The sequence below is a fragment of the Micropterus dolomieu genome, linkage group LG12 (genome assembly GCF_021292245.1).
Source record: "Micropterus dolomieu isolate WLL.071019.BEF.003 ecotype Adirondacks linkage group LG12, ASM2129224v1, whole genome shotgun sequence".
NCBI lineage: Eukaryota > Metazoa > Chordata > Actinopteri > Centrarchiformes > Centrarchidae > Micropterus > Micropterus dolomieu.
Genome location: NC_060161.1, coordinates 32,652,403 through 32,674,097, shown reverse-complemented (window position 1 = coordinate 32,674,097; position 21,695 = coordinate 32,652,403). Strand labels below are relative to the sequence as shown.

At 38.2% G+C, this 21,695-nt stretch overlaps 1 protein-coding gene across 1 annotated transcript in view; it reads right to left on the bottom strand.

Annotated features, from left to right (window-relative positions):
• Positions 1–425: 425 nt before the first annotated feature.
• wdr55 (WD repeat domain 55) overlaps positions 426–21,695 on the bottom strand; it is a 51,203-nt gene continuing 29,933 nt past the window's right edge. The window contains exon 5 of the mRNA XM_046064029.1: positions 426–1,412. Coding sequence (XP_045919985.1) covers positions 1,067–1,412 — 346 coding nt within the window. The 3' untranslated portion in view covers positions 426–1,066. The remainder of the gene's footprint in view (positions 1,413–21,695) is intronic.

Genomic DNA, 21,695 nt, shown 5'->3' with positions numbered 1-21,695 from the left:
AAACGTTTCCTGCTTTTTATATTTTCGTACTATTCTGGCAGCTACTGTAATTTAAGAGTCCGCTTAGGTTTGTCTTCTGAACTAATACAATTACTTAATTAAATAAATGATTAAGTTTCTCCAGGAGTATAAAACTGGCAGAATGTAAAATATCAAGATAAAAACATAAAACATCCTAACAAGTGTATGTTACATCAAAACAAAAGTGCATTCCCCTAACATCAAGCCAGTTTCAAGTCTATGCAAGCTAATTTAAATGAATGTTAATGGAAGTCAATGGCTGCTAAGAAAGTTAGATTTCTTTTTTAAAAACACAAGCCTGTGTGAACAGTAAGTGTGTAGTAAATGGGTGCTCTTTAAACTCCTGTATTTCTTAACCTTTTTTAAACGTTTAGTAACCATGATGTTGAATAAATTCAAACAAGTTGCATGAATTCAATTTTAATACAAATAAATTCTTTCACAAATGTACCCAGCACACTAGCAGCTATAAATGCTGCTAAATCATCTTTCTACCCGTCTGTAAGCATAGAGCTGGTTATTGTTTGAATATTTTTAATAACTTACTTTTGGTACAGATACCAAAAAAGTTATTCAGTGTTTTCTAAATACAAGCAGGCGTACAAGAATTTTGTTTAAATAAAAAAAACTCACATTGCAAAATTTGGATTTAAATCAGGAACTAACTGATCAAAGAATCTGCTATGGACACATTTGGTCTGTACCAATAAAGTATTTAGGTTTGATACGCAGCCAAGTTTCTGATCATTCGATCTTATATTTGGTTCATTAACAGTGTGTATGAATTAATATTTCTGAAGGAAAGAGTGCGTACTCTGCTGGGAGAGTCACTGTTCATCCCACCACATATTTTGTGTCCATGAGATTCAGTACATGCTAACGTTTGCCACCGTGCCGTCCTCGCTAGTGTGCGTACTCCAGGGTACTGTGAAGCACTTTGGATGAAAGCCTCCAACGAACAGTAGACGTGTGCATTCACTTATTCAGAGCTAAACTGTCCAGAGGCACAGCAACAACACATTTCAAACAAGTAAAACTGCTTTTTTTAATCGCTGCCACTGTCACTGTCATCCTCCTCCTCCTCCTCCTCCTCCTCCTCTTCCTCTTTGTCCTCCTTCTTTTCCGTTTCCTCTACAAGTCCGGCGAAGAAATCATTTTCTCCAAAGGCTTTCTTGGTGAGAGACTTCATTCGGCCGTCTTTCTTCTTCCTCTTGCGGTATTCGTTGACAGTCGTGTTAGGTAAACTGGAAATGTCCCAGAACTTGATGAGCTGGTCGTGGGCGCTGCTGGCCAGGAAGCGGGAGTCCCAGGACTTGGCGAGCTCTTCGATGGGCTCCCCGACGTGCTGCCCGATGCAGCCGATGACCCGGTTGGGAAGGAGGTTGACGGCTCTGATGGAAGACAGACAGAATTTCACATTATAACATATTACTAGCTTACTGTGTGTGAAAAACACGTTACACCAAATAAGGAGGTCCAGAGCAAACTAACAGGCAACAAATTTGGCTGATCGGTCCCAGATTGGTGGCTAAGCTCATAAAAGTGTGGATATATGAAGGTAATTATCTGAAAGGTAAGTGGCAGATGCAGTGATGGCCTCTACTGTGGTGTCCAAAAAAAAACAACATTTGGAAGTTAGATGGTTTTAAAGAGGTGGTATTATGCTTTTTGGCATTTTCCCCCTCTCCTTTATTGAGTTATATATCTTTTTGTGTGCATGTAACAGGTTTGCAAAGTGAAAAAGCCCAAAGTCCAGCTCAAAGGGAGTTCCCATCTCCCACAGAAATATAGAATAGAAAGAATATTCACTATTCACTGCATCATCATTGCTGCGCCAGACAGAGGCCAGCAACAGAAAGTTTTATATTTTACAGTTTTCTTATGTAATTTCATCACTAAATCCACTTCTGGGAAGTTTTGAGGTGAGAAATCCGCTGTGTAGATTTCAAATATTGACAGTTTTACGAGAAGTGATGGCGGAACAAAAATGTGCTTGAATATTTTCATCTGCAATGGAAAACGGAGCAGGGCCGAGTAGAGTCGAGTCTATCGATTTGCGCTATGGTAGCGTTTTTCGGCAAGGCAGCTTAGATCGTCAGAACACCGGCAACAGTTCAACGTTTAGTCCTAAAAGACGATGCAACTCCGACTCTGTTTGGGCCTGGAAATTCACAATCATAATGTAAGTATGCTTTATTGGTTGTGAATTATATTTAAAATAAACACGGCAATGTAACTTCACAGACTGTTCAAGTGCGTGAGTGAGTTGTTGTAAACGTTGGCTAACACAGCTAATGTTATAGCTATAATGCTAATGTTACACCTGATGTGAAAGCTACTGAGCAAACGTTCAAATTGTTTGGCCAATTTTTATGTAAAATTGAGTTGAAATAGGGAGATTTTTGTAGTGGTTTATGGTAAGATGTGGAACAATGATGTTGTGTGGTTGTGGACTTGAGTAACTTCTCAAGTCTCAGTCTGAAGCGGCTTTGATTTGGATCACACTACCTTGTTTCTTACGACCCGCCCTTCTCTGCTTCTGATTGGCTAGTAGTCCTTACCTGGGAACTTCGCATGTGCAACTCCCAACAAAGATTTTGAACAAGTAAGATGCATCACTCTTTAGCTCAAGAGCGTGGCTTACAATACACAGGGTGAAAAGAGGAACTGCATTAATGTGCAGTATGAGAAAAATATGGTGTTTTTTGAAAATTAAACCATGTAAACCTGTTCTGGTACAACCCCTAAATAAGATTTTGAACCTGAAAATGAGCATAATACCACCTCTTTAAATGTTATATGCATGTACAGCATAAATACTCTGTATAGTACTTTGCTGAACAAATGTAGGCTACACTCTGTAACATCTTTCTCTAATTCACGTTGGTTGCAATCTGACGGATGAATACATTAAATAGAATGTGACTTGTAAAACTGATCTTGGCTTTCACTCAGTAGGCTACCAGTTGTTAATAAGAAGCACAGGGGAAGAGCAAATATGGGTGGATAAACAGTCGGGCTTTTTGACGCACACGTGGCTTGCCATACTTCATTCAACAACGAGCTGCTCCTGTGTTATTGCCACAATATTTATTAACTTAGTAAAGATTATGTTCATAGATGTTTTAGGAATGATCAGATTGTAAAGGGTGCCTGTGCTTATCAATACCTTCATGTAGATATTTTAAAAAGTAAAATAATTATTGTTAATTGTATTAAACAGAAAATGCTAAATTAGAGGTAATCAACCAAAGCAAAGTGCCTTTCCTAGAAATCATCATGTTGTAAATGATATTTTTTACTTTTACTTGAGTTAGTTAGGAGTGATTGTACTTTTAATTTGGTTAATATTTTCAGTACTCTATCCACCACTGACTGGCGGCCCCAGCACTAGTGCTGACATGGCAAAACAGAATCACAGCCAGTCCAGCTCAAATCAATCATGATATGGTTAGATTGATGATATGGCTTATTTATTTATGCTACTCAAGGGCTCAGCTGAGGTGATTACTTTACTTGAGGAGAGCTAGATAGGTTTTTTTATTTTTAAAAACGTATGTTAATGGCTCATGAGAGAATGAGCTGACTAGGGACTAATTCCCACCCCTGAAACAACATTTGCTGCAGGTTGTGGGTGGCATGGAAAGGTTACATCATCACTGCCTACTGCTGTTATGCTTTCACACAGTCCAGTCCCCTGAGGCTGGCCTGGATTCTTAAATCAAAACCAACTCTTGTGTACTATAGGGCTGTCCCCGACTAAGGATTTACATAGTCGAATCAGAATTGTCAAGTCCTGCCAATAGTCGACTGATAGTTGAATCATGTATGTTTTTGTCTCATTCAACTTACACTGTAAATTTCCAACTAAACTGAGGCTTATTGTTGATCCTTTTCTCTCTCTCTCTCCCTCTCGTTCTCTCTCTCGCCTGTCATTCACCGGTCTTGTGCAGAGTTTTGCGTGCATGCTGTGCGGGTCTATTTCAAGTAGACAGCCACTTAAAAAACGATAAAATATTCTTTGTGTGGTTCATCAACGGTGATAAATTATCTGAAAGTCCCACAAGGTGCAGACAACTCGGCACAACACCGGTGAAGCTGGGACTCCGTCTCTTCAGCAAGTGTTCCTCTTCTGCCACTACACACGCGCTACACATGTGCACTGACTACAATTTTGGATTACTTTAAAACACTACTTGATGCACTTTAAAACCATTTATTGAAAGTTTTTTTCTTTTTACGTGTTTATTCACAGCATTAAACGTTTGAAATGTGTATTGTAATAGGCTGTATATTAACTTATTGGGAGAAAACTGGTAGTTCTATGTAAAATCAGACATTGAGCACCCCATATCGCCAAAATGGCATGATCCTTGTTTTGCTGCGAAGCTTCGACTGTGAGATTGACAGTCGATTCAGGCTCCGCCCATCGAAGCATCGAATCTTCGACTATTCGGGATCAGCCCTAGTGTGTAGCTGCAGCTGAAACAAACAGCCTATATGTTGCTTAGTTTAAAAGAGCATTTTTTGAACATTAGCAGCAGGACTATAGTGTTGTGTATGTGTTTTGACAGCATATGAAATAAGCACTCTAAAACAGATGTCTTAAACCAAGTTTGAACCAAGACGCATTTTTGTTTAATACTGGGTCTGACTGTGACTTTACAATCATAGGTCCACGAGTAAACTGTGTCGTATCTGTTTGATCCAAATGTTCATCTTCAGTTATTGCCACCAGCAAGTTGTCCTGTCAGGTTACAGCTGAATAAATATTTTATAAACTGAATGTTTTATTTGACAATACCAGTAATTATTCATTTATTATTCATTAAGTAAAATTTATGTCTGGTTAATGCTGAATGAGTGGACTAAGCTGAATAATGATATTGTGATATCGTTTACTTATTGATTCTTCCTCTCCTGTTTTTTAAGATTTAAATGTCATGGTCCGCATTGGGGGCGGCGCGGTTGTGCAGTGGTTAGCACTGTCGCCTCACAGCAAGGTGTGGGTTCAAACCCCGGTTGCCCAGGCCTTTCTGTGTGGAGTTTGCATGTTCTCTCCGGGTGCTCCGGCTTCCTCCCACCATCCAAAGACATGCAGGCTAGGTTAACTGGTGACCCTAAATTTTCCTTAGATGTGGTTGTTTCTCTATGTACGGCCCTGCGATGGACTGGCGGCCTGTCCAGGGTGTATCCCGCCTTTCGCCCAATGTAAGCTGGGATTGCTCCAGCCCCCCGCGACCCTGCACGCAGGATAAGTTGACGATGGATGGATGGTCCACATTGGCATTCATCCACTGATCCACTGATGATGGCTTTATTTTATCCCCACGCACACTCAGAGTTGATTGAACTTATTCTGATCAGCTCCATGTCAACCGCAGTCGACACAGAGCTCAGGGATAAGCTCAGAGTTTGTTAATCCTGGTTTCTGAAACAGTGCCCTGGTCCAGTCATCACCTTTTGTGGAGTGTCCTGTACCCATGAGAGTCCAACTGTGGATTTTTCAGCCTTTTGTGGGTTCATGTGTTGCACTGCCTCATTTAGACTTGCCTTGCCTTAATCTGTGAGTGTTGTTAAATATCACAAACTGCATTTTGCTCTTTGGTGTGTCGCTTTTGGGCTCCGACAGTTTAGCTCTCAGAGTGAGCCACCTTTGCTAAAACAGTCTCTTTTCATAGATCTGTGCAGACAATGTGCTGATTCTGTGTTTGGTCAGGGTTAAACACTCAAATGGGGAAAAAGAAATGACAGAAATGTATCTGATTATAGAGAGAGGGTGAGGTTTTCAAACACCTCATATATCTATTCACCTCTGAGAAACCCTATCTCATGGTATACAATGTTCACAGCATGACAGATCTAGTTGTAAGCCTTAAGTTATTGAATTAAAAACACATTGCAGGTATAAAAAATACATTATCACAGGATTTATAAACCATTATGAGTTTGGACTAGTTTCCTAGTTGTAATAATGACTTAGGAGTTGATGTGAGTGATATTTAAAACTTGGAAACAGTAAGTAACTTTGAAATGACATGAACATGACACATGTGCATATATAGATCCATCACATAGTGTGTCTGTTTTAGGTCAAACTGATAATAACAACAGGTTGTTAGCAGTTGACCAGAGCGAGTGTATTTAAAATACGCAGCAGGCTGCGGACGTGTGAACAGACACATGGAGCAATGTGGTTTAACTGATGCACTCTGATGCTCAGTCTTAAATATAGACCTTGATGCTGCACATCAGCAAACACCTACAGATGAAGCTTGATAATGACTAAAATATAAATGCTTTGAAAGGCTAATAGACAGACAATTGATTCCAATTTCCACTGTGTTTTATCTGTAAAGACGTGGTGTTTACTGTTCAAAGTAACAAAACATTTGTTCCATTTCTACTAATGCTGCTCTGACAGTACTGGCTGATTTTTGAACATCAGTTCACTGTAGCAGCCCTGGATGTGGTTGCATCACAGGGTACAATGTTGATTTATTTGTCACCATACAACAAGTTGTTGAGTGAAATTAAGTTTGTTTTTGTTTGTTGTATTACTTCTTGTAAGCCCCTCTGTTTTTACTCTCAGTGACATGTAAGACACAAAATATCCATCAGTTTTCCACTACAATAAAACTTGCTTTAATAACTGCTTATGTGAAACACATTAAGCACTATACAGTGTGTACAGTAAGTGGATTAATTGGAGAATAATGCATACAAAAAAATACAAAATGACTGATGAAATACTGAAAACAAATAAATTCAATAAAAATAAAATGGATAAATGGGATAAAACATTTAATAGAAGAAAACAATGATAAAATGAAAATTCAACAATGGCCATAACACATTCTAATCAAAAGCCAGAGTTTATTTTATATTTAAAGATCTCAACACTTTCAAGTGCTCTCAGATTCTCATCCAGTCTGGCACAAAGACTCGGAACAGATAAACTTCACTAAGTGTTTTTGTCAAGTCAAATAATCAGTATTTTAGAATACTGACAGTCAACCATTACAATGATTTTAACATCGGTGCAATGTTTCTCCTTTTGGTCATAGTCAGCACTCAGGCAGCATAGTGCATCTCTCTGCCTTAGAGCCTATAACTTATACTTCACTGTATCCTGCTTAAACTGTTTTGACATCCAGGCAATTGGCTATATTCATACAAAGTACAAGGTTGTTTATTAGTCATTTTACAGCACAAGGCAGCATAACGTAACAAACTTTGTAGTTCCTTCATGCACACACACATACATGTAATTAAGTGTAGGCCTATATATATATATATATTTACATATACAGACACGTATTTTTGACTTTGCATCTGGGGTGAATTTAAACAGCTGCAACCAGATGATAATATGAAAGTTTCATCTTCACAATAAACAGTCTGGCATTTGGGAAAAAGAGTCCATCTTGAGCATGGAAGCATCATCAATGTAAAATACAGAGTCCACCTCGTCTCATCTTGCCGGAGTCTTGCGCTGACAGCTCGGAACACAGACCACCTGCCAAGTGCTTCATCTGGGATGTTGATGCGGCAGGTCTCTGTAACGATGTGGGCACAACAGTCTCTGAGTTCTGTTGTTTGGTCAACATGAGTCCCATTTTGTCCAGACCGGCTCTTTAGGAGCATAATTAAGTCCAAGCTGGAGCAGCATGGCTCCTCTCCTGGCTCTCTTTCCTTTCTTCTGAGCGAGCACTGCACCCACCATGGCGCCTGGTCCAGTTGTTTGGGCCGGTTGGTTTGTGGTCCGCTGCTCCTTAATCCAAAGACCCCGTCTTCATCTTCCAATGACTGTATTTATGTCAGAGGTAACGCATGTAAAGCCGGATAAAAAACAGATAAAAAACAAAAGTGTAGCAAAGTTTGAAGGAATTATGTCTTAGTTTATAAACTAAACTAAGACATAATTCTAAAGTATTATGGCATGTTTTCAACATTGGAAAACTTTTTTTTCTTATGATCTTAATTTCCTGTTCACACACTTTAGTCAAACCACCTGAGGCAGAGTCGAATAATATGTGAAGTTTCTCACAAAAAGCCTATGTGACGCTCACATATGATGGCTAAACTGCAGAGGTTATAAACATGTTTCCAAAGCTTAGCAAGAGCATATTATTATTATTTATGTCTGTGGTTTTCTCATATGGTTTGTGTCTAAAAAGCTCAAGAAGCACGAGACAAAGAAAAAGTATGTGATGAAATTATTTAATACATGTCAGCCAACATTTCCACTTTCTATTGACAAATGCTAAATACTGTATTTAACTTACTATTTTACCTAAATAAAGGCAAGCTGTGTCATATTTTGTATTTCTCAAAATGTAGTCCATAATTACTTTTAAATTTCATAGGTTGTTGTATCACCAACATGCTATGCTCATGCTTTTAAAAGAAACTAAGCACATATCAAGTATTAATCAAAATAGTATATGTATGGCATAATCAGTGTTTTACTTCTTTCTTTACACTTTTTTTTCCAACAACAGCATATGTCACCACACTCACATCAGCAAGACTCGCTTCTCCAGACACTGAAATAGAACATGTGAAATAAGAACAATATTAAAGTAATTATCTATGTTTTCATACTGGAAGTAGTAGGTAGATTAAGAATACAAACCTTGAAGTCAGCAATTGTTAATAATGGCTCAGACAAGATACTGATACATGTTTAAACAATACTGGAAATAACCAACTCACTTCTATTTTCCAATTAATTGAGACAGTAATGAATAGTTAGAAATATAATACAAATACTTCATACAATCCATACTTTTGTTTCCATAAACATATTTTACCTGTGTGTTTCCAACAGAGAAATAGTCCCAACACCAGCAGCCCACAATAAATGGTGAAAACAACGGATAAAAGGATGGAGGGATGAGGGGAGCTGTCGCCTGGAGGATTCTCTGCACTCTCTTGAATCTCTGATGAAGTAATATGTGCTGTAACATCGTCTGAGCGCTGTAAATCTATAATAGGTTTTACATTGTCAGAGGATTAACATTTTTATCATTTTGGAGACATCACAAACTTCTCTCTAGTGCCCATCTTATGTCAACATAGATTATTTAGTAAATAGGTTACTGTGGACAGGACTGACAGTACAGGGGAAGGTGGGAAATGAAATATTCACACCAAACCTCTGTAATTTAACTCATCACTTCACCATTGTGCAATTACATGATATGATCTTAGAGACATCAGGCAGATTTACTGCATGAAGTGACTTTAAGACAAAAATTGTACATGGAACACATTAATATAATTCAGTGTGACTTACACTTGCCGTTCCCTAATTATCTACCATGTACAACACACATAAACTTCCATGAATCCACTTAGAAATCATAAAAATAAGAACTTGCCTGAGAATGATCACATTTTTAAAATCTTCTTAAATATCAAAGTTACCCATAGTCTGCACATCCATGTACATTGCAAAAAGGTTGATAGCTAATCCAGCAGACTTTTGTGTTCGTGTTATCTTTTAACTTTTCTCAAACTAAATGTTATTTTCAGTTGCGACAATACATTTTAATATTAATTTGACAACAGGTAAACATTATCCATTTGTAACTTCTGAAGACAAGCTTGGTTTTTAAACAGATGAATAAGTTTGTCGCTTACCTCTGACAGCCAGCCAGCTCTGTGCTGATTCTCCAGATCCAGAGATCCTACACTTGTAGAGACCTTCATGAGATTTAGAAACCATGTTGATGGGAAAATTTCCCGTATATCCAGTGGCAATGAGGAGGCCATATGTATAGAAATCAGCTGGCAGGTTAGAGCTGGCCATCTTTTTTCTGCAGTAGAGACACACACTGTCTCCCTCCATTACAGGAACAGAAGGACTCTCCAGGATCACATCACCTGCTAAATAACATGAAGAAATGTGCAACCCAACTTTGAGCGTGTTGCAGAAAAGAAAAAAATCTGTCTTTAACACCAATTTAGAGTATTTGACCCAAACTTCTTGGCAAGTTTCACCAATACAATGTGGAAGTTAGTAGTTGATAAATACCAGTGACTGTGATGTTGACGCTATTGCTTCTTTCCCCCTCTTCAGTTTCACACCAGTATTCTCCACTGTCTGATACAAAGGCAAGTTTAATGCTAATAGATCCTGTTGATGTTTCCCATTGGGTAGTATTTGTTGGAGCTTCCTTCAGCTTCCTGATCACTCTCCATTCAGATGAGAAATCCAACTCGTCACAATTTACAAAGATGGAGTCGTATTCAAAGAACTGCAGTCTGTTTGGATCAATACGAGTAAAAGCTGCATCTGTGATACATAGAGAGAAAGAAAGATACAGAAGATGTATTTCCCGAGATAAATTATGTAAATGCTAACAAACTCATTAATACTGTAACTCAATTTCAAAACTAATTAATTCACTACTGCCTTTTGACATATAGAGAGGAACAAATTGTATTTAAGGATTTGCATTGATCTGCTTTGAACTATTTTTTAATATCAAGATGGCATATTAATAATGTAATAAAACAACATGCATAATCATTTGTTTATGCAATAACTAGCTGCTACTTACCAGCCTTCAGAGCATAGCAGCATTTCTGAACTTGTACAGCAAGAAGCAGCAACACATTCACCACTAGAGAAACAGTGACATTAGACATTAGAGCTTTAGATTCAGATGATTTTATATCAAGATTTGTGGGACAAAATTTAAAAAATGTAATTCCAATTAATCAAGCACTGCAACCACTTAAATACTTTGCCGTTGTGTTTCATGAGGAGTGCAAGCTATAGTTTTTGCTGTTTTGATTATGCATTATTTGTCAGTAGATTTTGTCAGAAAAAATCCTTCCTTTTTTGTACCACCACTACAAAAATTGCAAATTAGATCACTATACATTCTGTACAATTATAATAAATCTGTATAATTGGACATTGTAACTCACATATGTCATAAATTATTTAATTCTACACCAGTTACTTTATTAAAATAACACACACACAAAGGATTAAAGAAAAGTTATTTAAAATGAAGAAAAGCTATTTATTTCATACAATCAAATATATATATATATATATATATATATATATTGTTTTTTTTTATTTATTTTTTATTTTTTTATTTATTGTTACCTTAAAATGGAGAGACAGACAGACTCAGTACTCACACAGTGGGATGCAAAGAGCTGGGACCTCCATGTTGTCTTGCAGCTGACTGAGTGAACATCAGACTGAGAATTACAAAGTATGAAGCTCAGACCCTCCCCTTCCTGATGACTTTCTAGAGAAGATGCTAGAGAAGATGGCAGATTATACTGTTAAACAGAGTTTTCTAATTTATATGGAAGACCAAACTGTATTTTATGGAACTAGTCTGCTGTGTTTGGGCAGAAAGAGAACTCTAAAAAGTAATTAACTAAATTACTGAATTAATTCATAATAATAAATAAAATACCATTAACTTCCTGAAAAATAACTTTTATCTAGCTATCATGTCTATAGGCTATAGGAGATAATGACCTAAACATACACAACTTTGTAACATTGACTGACTGTTTATGGCACTTTTTTGACCTACAAGAAAATGTTACTTTTATCAGCTGCCCGTATTGACTAGCGTTGAAACTGAATTTCGGGCAAACATGCTGCAGTTCTGTAGATTGTGGACCATGCAATCAATAAACAAGGTGGTGGTAAATAAGGTTGTATTTTGGTTCTACTTGATTGTTGATTGCTTTTGGTTTGTTTAGAACACCTTGATATTTGATATTTGACAAAATGAAACTAACTAAATAGCAATCTAACAACATAACCCAGAGTTTAAACGTTACTGTTTTTCCCACTACTGATACATACCTGTAACAGTGAGAGTGTGTATCACTCTCACTGTTAAATAAACAAAAACTCTGACGCATCTTTGATAAGTGGTACGCAAGTATATATACAGTATAAAATCTTTTCTGACTTTCTGTTGACTGACCTCTTTTTTTGTTAAATGTGTGGCAGGTAAATAATGGTCCGCAGTCAACATGGTCCTGATTGCAAACATTTACAAATATCAGTTCTTAAGTTCTTATCAAATTCCATTGTGAATACACATGGGACATTTTTGACCCATTTCATAAAATATAGCACAGAAACATTCATAGCAGGAAATGAATACGAGTCATTTTCCATCCATGTTGTGCATTAGAAGGGGTTTCCATAGCTTGTGCATCAAAGGGTTACGATTTCCTGTACTTGTTTGTACTTGTACTTGTTACATTTCTTTTTACTTTTCTTGCTTTTTTTGCTAGTTTGACCAGTTCAACCACACCACTTGATTAACGTTAGGGGATGTTAAGGATTAATGTTAGGGGTTAAATGCTTTCACATGAAATTTGATTCCTCACACAGTAAAAAATAACTTCGGCTTCACCACATAGTATGAAAAAAATACAAAACAAGACTACTGATGGGGACAAACTGGAGGAAACTCGCATCAGCAAACAATATAATATAAACACATCAATTAAAAAAGAATGAAATGAAAGAAGGGCTGGATCGGAAACCACGCGAATGTATGTTTTGTATAGAGTGTCCAGTCACTCCCCTCAGAGACACACCAAGCTCAGCGCAGCAGGAAGTGACAATGAATACAGTTAAACTGTTAAAAGTTAAAAACTTTTGACATCCATCCATCCAAGACATTTTAAAACAAAACAAAACATATGGACAACACTTTCTTTAAACATTGTTCATGCAGTCAAACAGCAACCAACCCACACAAATGGAGCACGCATTTTATTATGATTGGGTTCAAAGTACACATGACTTTGGCTGTTGGGTGCTGTTTATTAGAGGTAAACTGACACACAGGCTTACTGTAACAGGTATGTTCACTTTCAATAACTTTTTGTTCATTTCGCATTCAGAAGTGTAAGTGAAATGCTAAAATTTGTAAACGTGAAAATAAAGGTTAAAATTTGACATTTTATGTAAATAAACTAGTTCACACTTTTGTAACACTATGAAAAGCAAACGGGGTACCTACAGGAGGAGTGTTTTATTTCTTTTGATGACTGTAATCTTTGTTAAAGTTTTACCTTTGAAACGTCACCTGAGCCATTTTGGATTCCTAATAACAAGTATTCAAGCAACTGAGTATAGAACAGTTGATGAGTAGGTCTCCTGTTACATAATTTACAATTCAATACAAATTACAAATAGTGTTTATTTTCGATAAGTCTGGAAATGCGAAAATAGCACAGATCTTCTGATAACAAACTTCTCTTAGTGGGTTTATGTGAGTTTGGGCTTCTTTTTCTGTAAGTTCAATATATATTTAATGTTTTTTAACTTATTTGAGTGAAAACATGTATTTAATTTTATTGTTGTAAAGCTTGACTTTAACACTTATTCTATGGTTGATGACATATTTGACGTATTTTAATTTAATTCTTCTTTAATTCTCTGTTTTTCCCCTCTCTTTATTAAAATTTATTTTCAGACCCCCAGGATGCTTTGCCTGGTGGATGGATTGTTTCTTAAAGCTTTGGTTTTCCATCACATTGTTGTCCTGCTCCTGACACCCTGCTGTGGAGGTAAGATTCACACTAATTATGCAATTCTTGTATGTGGATGTTAGATGGTTGGATGGATTTCTTTAAATCAGGTCCTGACTCAAATTAAGCTAATTGATTTATTAAACAGTATTGTTCAAATAACACGTTCTTCATATGACCACAATGTTTTACTCCAAGAAAAGGTACCATTTTGTGCGATGTCCAAGAATTGATGCTCAGGCCTCAGCATGTCCTCTCAGTACCAGGACTTAAAACGTACCTATTTCCTCACAGGTCATCCTCGAGTTGTTGGTCCACCAACAGTGGCATTAGTTGGTGATGACAGCATATTGCCATGCCACCTGGATCCTGCAGCAGATGCTGTTTCTATGATTCTGGAGAGGGGGAGACCTGACCTGAAACCCAGATTTGTTCACGTGTGGCACGAAGGTCAGGACCTTCTGGTTAACCAAAACCCCTCTTACAAAGGAAGAACATGGCTGTCCACTGACAAACTGAAGCACGGAGACTTTCACTGAAACACTCTCAAGTAAAACTCTCTGATAGCGGCACATACAGATGCTTCATTCCAAAGCTGAGCAGAGAGTCTGCTGTTCAACTTGTTGTTGGTGAGTGTGTATTCCAGTCACCCGATCTTCTTTTAAAAGTCTTTCACACAAATGGCCACTGTGTGCATTTCACTCACTGCTGGCATTGTACACAGATACTGTAGCCGAATGCTGAAAAGAGTCTGATGACTCCATGTGGAGAAAATGTTGTAGGGGCTGATGTTTGAGTTTGTGTGTGTGTAAAGAGTGAGTGAACCATGAAGCACAAGATTAAACAGCAGCATGTGGTTTTTCATGTCTATTTCAGTGACATTTTGCAGGTGAACCACCCTATAAAGTGTTGAAAACTTCAGTATTTGTTCACAATGTTCAAGTTTTATTCTCTCCCGTCACCAGGTGCTGTCTCCTCACCTGCCATATCAGGGATTAACATAAGCAGCAACGCTGGGGTGTTACAGTGTGAGTCTGCAGAGCCTGGGGTGTTTTGGCTGGACGGTGAGGGAAACCTCCTCTCTGCTGGACCTACAGAGACAGTCAGAGGTCCTGATGACCTCTATACTGTCAGCAGCAGAGTGACTGTGGAGAAGAGACACAGCAACAGCTTCACCTGTAGAGTCCAACAGAAGGACATCAACCAGACCAGAGAGACTCACGTCCAGGTTACAGGTGTGTTGGTGTTGTTTTAATTCACATTTTTACGTTTTAAATATTTGCCATTGCGTTGTAGGATTCCTCATCTCAGCTGAATGCTCCACAGCTGCATCTGTGGCTCGTATCAGCATTATCTTGGCTGCTCTGTTCATATTTATTCTGGCAGTTGTCTTAATTGTGTGGAAATGGCAACAAAAGAAAACCCGTAAGTAATAAAATATATTGAGTTTATATGTTAGTAATCAGTTTTTCTTTCACTTAACACAAAATAAGGGGAAATTTCGTTTAATCAAAAGTTTAAATTTACGACATATTTAAATGTTAAATGGGTGATAGTAGACATGTCTAAGGTGTCCCTGTCTCTCACTCTTTGCATGTTGGGATTGGATTTAGTGGCTCTAATCCTGCACAGGATACACAGAGAAATTTTCGTGTCAGCTTAAAGTAAAAAATTAAAACGTTATTGTTCTGGTATGCTTCTGTATCTGTTCTGCTTTACATGTTTTCTCTAAATAACGGAGTTGGAGTTTAAATTAATGTTTTTCTCTATTTACACAGAGATCAATATTTCCCCCGTGGATGAAAATGAACAGACAGGACAAAGAGAGCAGCTAATAGTAAACAGTGAATGCAAGGAGGATTCAGAGGAGAAAAAGAGAAAAGTCGATGAACAGAAGAAAGAGGAAGAACAGAATTTTTTTGCACAGATTGGTAATACATTATAAGAACAGACGGAGGAACTGCAATCACTAAGAAAAAGACTCAAGCTTCAAAAAGATGACATGGAGAGAGAGAATAAGGGAACTGAGGAGAAGCTCAAGTCAGTGGAGAAAGAAACAGAACATGACAGAGCAAAGGGATACTTGAACTTAAAAGAAATCATGATTCAGAACAAAAGTAATGTGCAAAAGAGAAAACAAGAACAAGAACAACTGCTGCTGAACACAGATGGACTACTGATCAAAGCAAAAAGTGTGCTCAAGCAAATGGAGATGAAGGTGGATATCAGTGTGATGGGAGGAGATAAACAAACGGGAAGTTGAGATTCAGAGAAAAGTCCAGTTAAACTTCAGTCAGAGGGAGAGACAGACACATTTCACTCAGTCCAATGCTTTATATTCACAGGGTCAAAGGATTGAAATCTGCTATCACATTGGTTTACGTGTTTTTAAAGGTTTGTTTGCACCAGTAACAAGACATAAAGCACCTTAATGTGGATGTTAATATTTCATAACGAGTATGGTTATAATCAGGAAAAGCAACAAGAAAGCAGTTATTATGTGGGGATTTCAATTGCATGATTTACTTTTTTACATAACTGTGTGGTGAATTAATTGAAGTGAGGTAAACTTTCTTTTCAGTGGAGTCTGGTGGGGCGTGTTGCCCATTTGATTTGTTTTGAGATGCCGCTGCTTTAGTGCAACCTTTGCAACACACTTGTCGTTCTGATAGAACTCAGATTTCATCCCAAGGAAGATCACTATGTTACAAATAATATCACTGAATATGTCTTTATTGTTTCTGCGTCTTCTCTGTACAGTAAAAGGTAAATCTGGGACTGCTCCTGAATTTTATAAACTTTTCCAAAAAAACATTTTCTCCTGACTTGGTGTTTAGCTGCACAACATATTTCAACATCAACTGCTGAGCAGCAGCCAGCATCAATCATGAAGTACGTTATTCACAGGTGAGTGACCTGATGCAACCCACGACCTCTTTTCACACAAATGTAGAGACGGTGTGGACGCGTGGTTATTCTGCACAGGATGTGCGAGATGCTTTCTGTGGTCAGAGTGGATAGTGAGCATGTACACACTCAAGTTTAAAAAAAATATAGAAACAGACAAGTGCCAATGGTTGAGAGGTGATGTGGTTTGAACACAAATATCTTGACCTGTCTTCACTCCTGAGGAACGTTATTTTAAGATACACTGTGGTCACAGCACAACAGATCTACTTCTAGGCCTAAATATTTAAACATTTTAAGTAATTAAATCAGTCAAAAGAACAAACTATTAACAGAAAACAGCAGAAACACACATCTGAAGCAAGCTATAAGTTCCTAAAGATAAAATCCATGTAACTCTTAATCATTTTTATCATTACTTTTTTTTTATTGAGTTCCGAACATTTGAAATTTCATCAGATGTTCTTTATGTCCTAATGACTCTCAAGCTAAGACATAAAACATGCTCATTTGCTGTAATACAAACTAAAAAACAAACAATTTAAAAGAACTTCATATTAAACAAATATAAGTTATATGTGAATTAAAGGGACTATATGTGAGTTATTTAAATAAATCACTTTTGTACTTCCTTTTTATCAATGGGCTGTGACCTCACTTAGAAATAAAGCACACACTTGTTTTCTCTGTTGCTTGGAACAGCCAATATTCTGCCTGTTATGTGAACATAGGGGGGAGGGATGTATCCCTGTGGACGCTCCAGAGGTCTCTTTCTGACTAACAGCGATAACACGGCAGCTAACGAAGTGCAGTCCACTAACAACATAAAACAACCAGCTCCAAGCACAACACAAACCCCATGTCAGGATAAAAAACAACAATAAAGTTTTATGTGCTGAAGCCTGTCAGACCAAACGAGAATCAGATAATGTCGGGTGTAAACACAGTGAACATCAGAAAGGCTGGAGTCACAGAGAGACCTCCATTTTGAAACTGACACAGTGTTGTCTTTCATCCTATTGAACAGGTAAACTAACATTACTGCAAAGCATGTGAAATATTTTGTGATTTTTGCTAAAGTTGGCTCAAGTTAGATGCAGATAAACATGTTTTAATAAACTAAGGTACAAAACCCTAAACAAAACAAGATCAAATAATGAAACACAGAAATACAGACCAGGAATAACACTAACATGAATTAAAGCACAGAACTAAGGACTAAGACACTGGACTAAGAACTGAGACAAAGAACCAAAATGCAGGACTAAGACCTAAGATAAGACACAAGACAGATACTAAGTAAACCTAAACGTGCGAAGGAATAAAATAAACAAGGCTACACAGAGAAACACAGAACCAAAAACAGGCTTAAACTGGATCAACAAAACAAAGAGCAAATATGGGCAAAACAGTGGAAAACAAGACATGGAACCAAAACAAGACCAGAATCCAGTTTGTTTGGCTCATTCAAAACAGGATTTTCACAATAAGAGACACATTCATGAAGTGGTGCTAATTAGCAGAGTTTCAGGAGCGGGACCACACATCAACCACGTCATCGACAGCATTTCCATAAATACCCACACGTCCTAACTCCTCCTCTTCGCTCTCGTATCCTACATTCCCTCCCCCCACCCCTTTCTCTGTCCTGCCTCCTGATCTTCTCTCCATAGGATTATAAGGGGGTCCGTCGTGTTCGGGTGCTACGGCGGATTTCCCTATCGTAGCTTCCCCACAACGCTTTCTAATGTCTCTTCGGCAACCGCAAGCCTCGTACATCTTCATTTTCGATCACCAATAACTCATACTATTATATCTGTTGATTGTGTGGTCCTTGTTAGTGAAACAGTCCTATGAGGGATTTGAACTCACACCCTTCAGCAGGTTCTCTACCAGCTGAGCTTTCAAGAGTCTGTAATAAACAGTGTCTCACACAGAGAATAAAAGCCTATACTTGACTTGACTTTACATGTCATCATTGGCAGTGGAGATTATATGTAAATGTTAGAAGTGATACATGAACTGTCACTCAAAGATGGAGTTTACACCAACAGGTACGTTGTACGAGCTTATAGCACTCAAAACTGAGCTGAAGTAGACATACATAACTTTCAGTAAGAGATTTAAACATTTAACTTTTGGTAGAATTACACAATATCCTGCAAGTTGTTTTGAAGCTGGTTACTGAGCTGTAAACTGTTGGTGTGTTTTACTGTTTGAGTCTACAGTTACTTACGGCAGAGACTGGATGCAGAGAATGTTAAAATCCATCTAAATATGCATGTAGTGTTCAATAAGGATAGTGTGTGTGTGTGTGTGTGTGTGTGTGTATGAGGTCAACCTTATATATACATTTAATTAAAGGTTGAACTCCAGTTTTTAAACAAATTAACATTGCAGAGTTTGCTTGTTTTTGGAAGACTGTTATCACATTTTATTCTTATTTGTAAATTCACATGTTACAAACTTTTCAGTTTTCAGAAGACCAGCATGTCTGTTGGTTTTCTTCTTGCTCCTCCCAGCACCTTGTTTTGAAGGTAACTTACTGTACTCACAGACATTAGTAACATCTTAATGAATATGTAATGCAATTATGTCTAACATGAACTGTATTGTTACGTCATAGTTATGTGAAGAATGAATTCACCATTTATGTGACATCTGCTTAAATACATTCTAACTTTGATTTCACATGCAAATTTTAACAGTTTACCTGCTCACATTCTTTAGTTTTACCAGCACAATATATTATCTAACCACCTTTAATTGAGCTCCAGTTTAAAATCCAAGGCCACTGAGGCTTAACTCAATCAAAGATCCTCAGAAACAGCTTTTCAGTTGAACACCACACACTTCTTTCTGCAGGAATTAAAAAAACAAAAAAAACAGATGTGTTTCCTCCTCAGGTCAGCATCAGTTGGTCGGTCCCCATCAGCCAGTAGCAGCAACAGTAGGTGATGACATCATTTTACCATGCCACCTGCAACCTGCCATGAACGCTTCAGACATGACTGTGGAGTGAGCGAGGCCTGACCTGGACCCCGGTACAGATGCTTCATTCCAGGACTGGGAGACTCTTTTTTTGACCTTGTTGTTGGTAAGAGGATGTGGAGAACTATTACGTGTTACATTTAACAATTATTAAGGTTAAATCAAGTTGAACTGAGCCTACACAGTGAGGGTGTATAAAAAAAGTGCTGTTACAGATTAGATAACAGGAAAATTATTTCTGACCTGCATATTTGCATATGTTCCTCAATAACGGCTGTCGGTAGCAGCTGCGTTTTATAAGGTCAGTAAGCAGATGTGTAAATGTGCATCAATGTCTTGTCACACATTAGATGTGTTTCTCAATGCTTTCTCTTCTCTTCAATCTTCAGGTGCTGTTTCCTCGCCGTTCATAGTGAGTATTGAAAGAGCCAGCAGCAGCGTGGTGTTACAGTGTGAGTCTGCAGGCTGGTATCCAGAGCCTGAGGTGTTTTGGCTGGACGGTGAGGGAAACCTCCTCTCTGCTGGACCTACAGAGACAGTCAGAGGTCCTGATGACCTCTATACTGTCAGCAGCAGAGTGACTGTGGAGAAGAGACACAGCAACAACTTCACCTGTAGAGTCCAACAGAAGGACATCAACCAGACCAGAGAGACACATATTAACATTTCAGGTAAAACCTCTCACAGCTACTCCAAACTGGACTGCAATCAACATTTGGCTTTGGCTACAACTGTTACATCCTTATCAACAGTGGGGCTGAAATTGCGAAGCTTGTCCTGAGGGTGGTGCCAGAGTGTCGAAGCCCTGAGCACTGAGACTTTAAGCAGCAGGAGGGTGTTAAAGCTCCACCCCCCTGAGAACTGAGACAGCAGACCAGAGACATTTCTGTGGGCAGTAAAGTGTGAGGCTGATGTCTAAGACTGTGTGTAGTTTAATGAATTTCCTTCCATATTGTTTGTTTAAATTCTGTCATGATGTTTAACTCCACTGCCATTTGCCGACTTATTTTACAAAGTTATGCATTGTGGGTCACTCACTTAAGACTGTGAACCTACAGAAAGTTGTCATAAAGGCCTCAAAAGTCAACCAGAACGATTTGACAGAAGTACAGGCCTGAACCCTCTGAAACAGGCAGCAAGCTTCAACATCTGAGTACCTAATGGGGAGGGGGGCAACTGGAGCTGGGCCTTTGTCTGACTGAGACCACTTAGATCATGAGCATCAGACTTCCTTTGGCTGAACCGGCTCGATTCCCAGCTCCTCCATTTTGAAGTGTCCTATACTGAATCCCACTTTTCCCCTGAAGGCTGTGCAATCATGTGAACAATTAGTTCCTTTCTCATGCACAGATTGCAGCCACTGCCTTCAGTGTGCAAATGTGCTTCAGTGGTTAGAAGACTATAACGGGCGCTATTTCAGTACAGTCCATTTACCATCTGGTTGAGAATATTGGACGGACAGCAAATCATCGTTGTATCACATGACGTAAATGAAGCTTTGTTCCGTTTTGTCATTTCAGCTGATTTCTTCACGGCCCCGCCAAGTTCAGCTCGTTGTATCAACAGTGTTGCTGTTGCTTTGGTTATTTTCTTTATGTGTAGTTTTGCAGTTGCCTTTGCTTGGTGGAAATGGAAACGGAAAAAATCAGTAAGTCATGAAATTATTTGTTTATTTTTATGTACTTTCCACAAACCACTTTCCATGCAGCAACTTTTAATTTTAATTTCTTTCCTGTGTGCACACCGAGAAACTCAAGTCTCTGATGGGCCGAGAAAGAGACAAAGAGCAACACCATGAGGGAAAGGAGGCAATGGAAGATGATTACTAATAGCTTGTTACTATAACAATTTAGAGGTCATAGCAAACAAGTAATAGATTGAGGTAGATGGTCTTCTGCCTGTGACTCATCATTACTTTAAAAAATAACATAAACTCTGCTGTAGAGATATAGAGATGCTGCGGTTATTCTGTACAGGCTTTGCCATTGTTAAACATAGACGCATGGTCTGATGGTATCACTCAAGATCAAATCAACCCCTTACAGAGTGTGTGGTTTAAAAGCACACAGGATGCCTTTATTTGACTTAATATATGCACAATGCATGACAGTGCTGTTTATGAGGGGGGGCTGTGGCTCAAAAGGTAGAGCGGGTTGCCCATTAATTGTAAGATTGGCGGTTCAAATCCAGTCTGCATGTCTTAGTGTCATTGGGCAAGATACTGAACTGTTTTT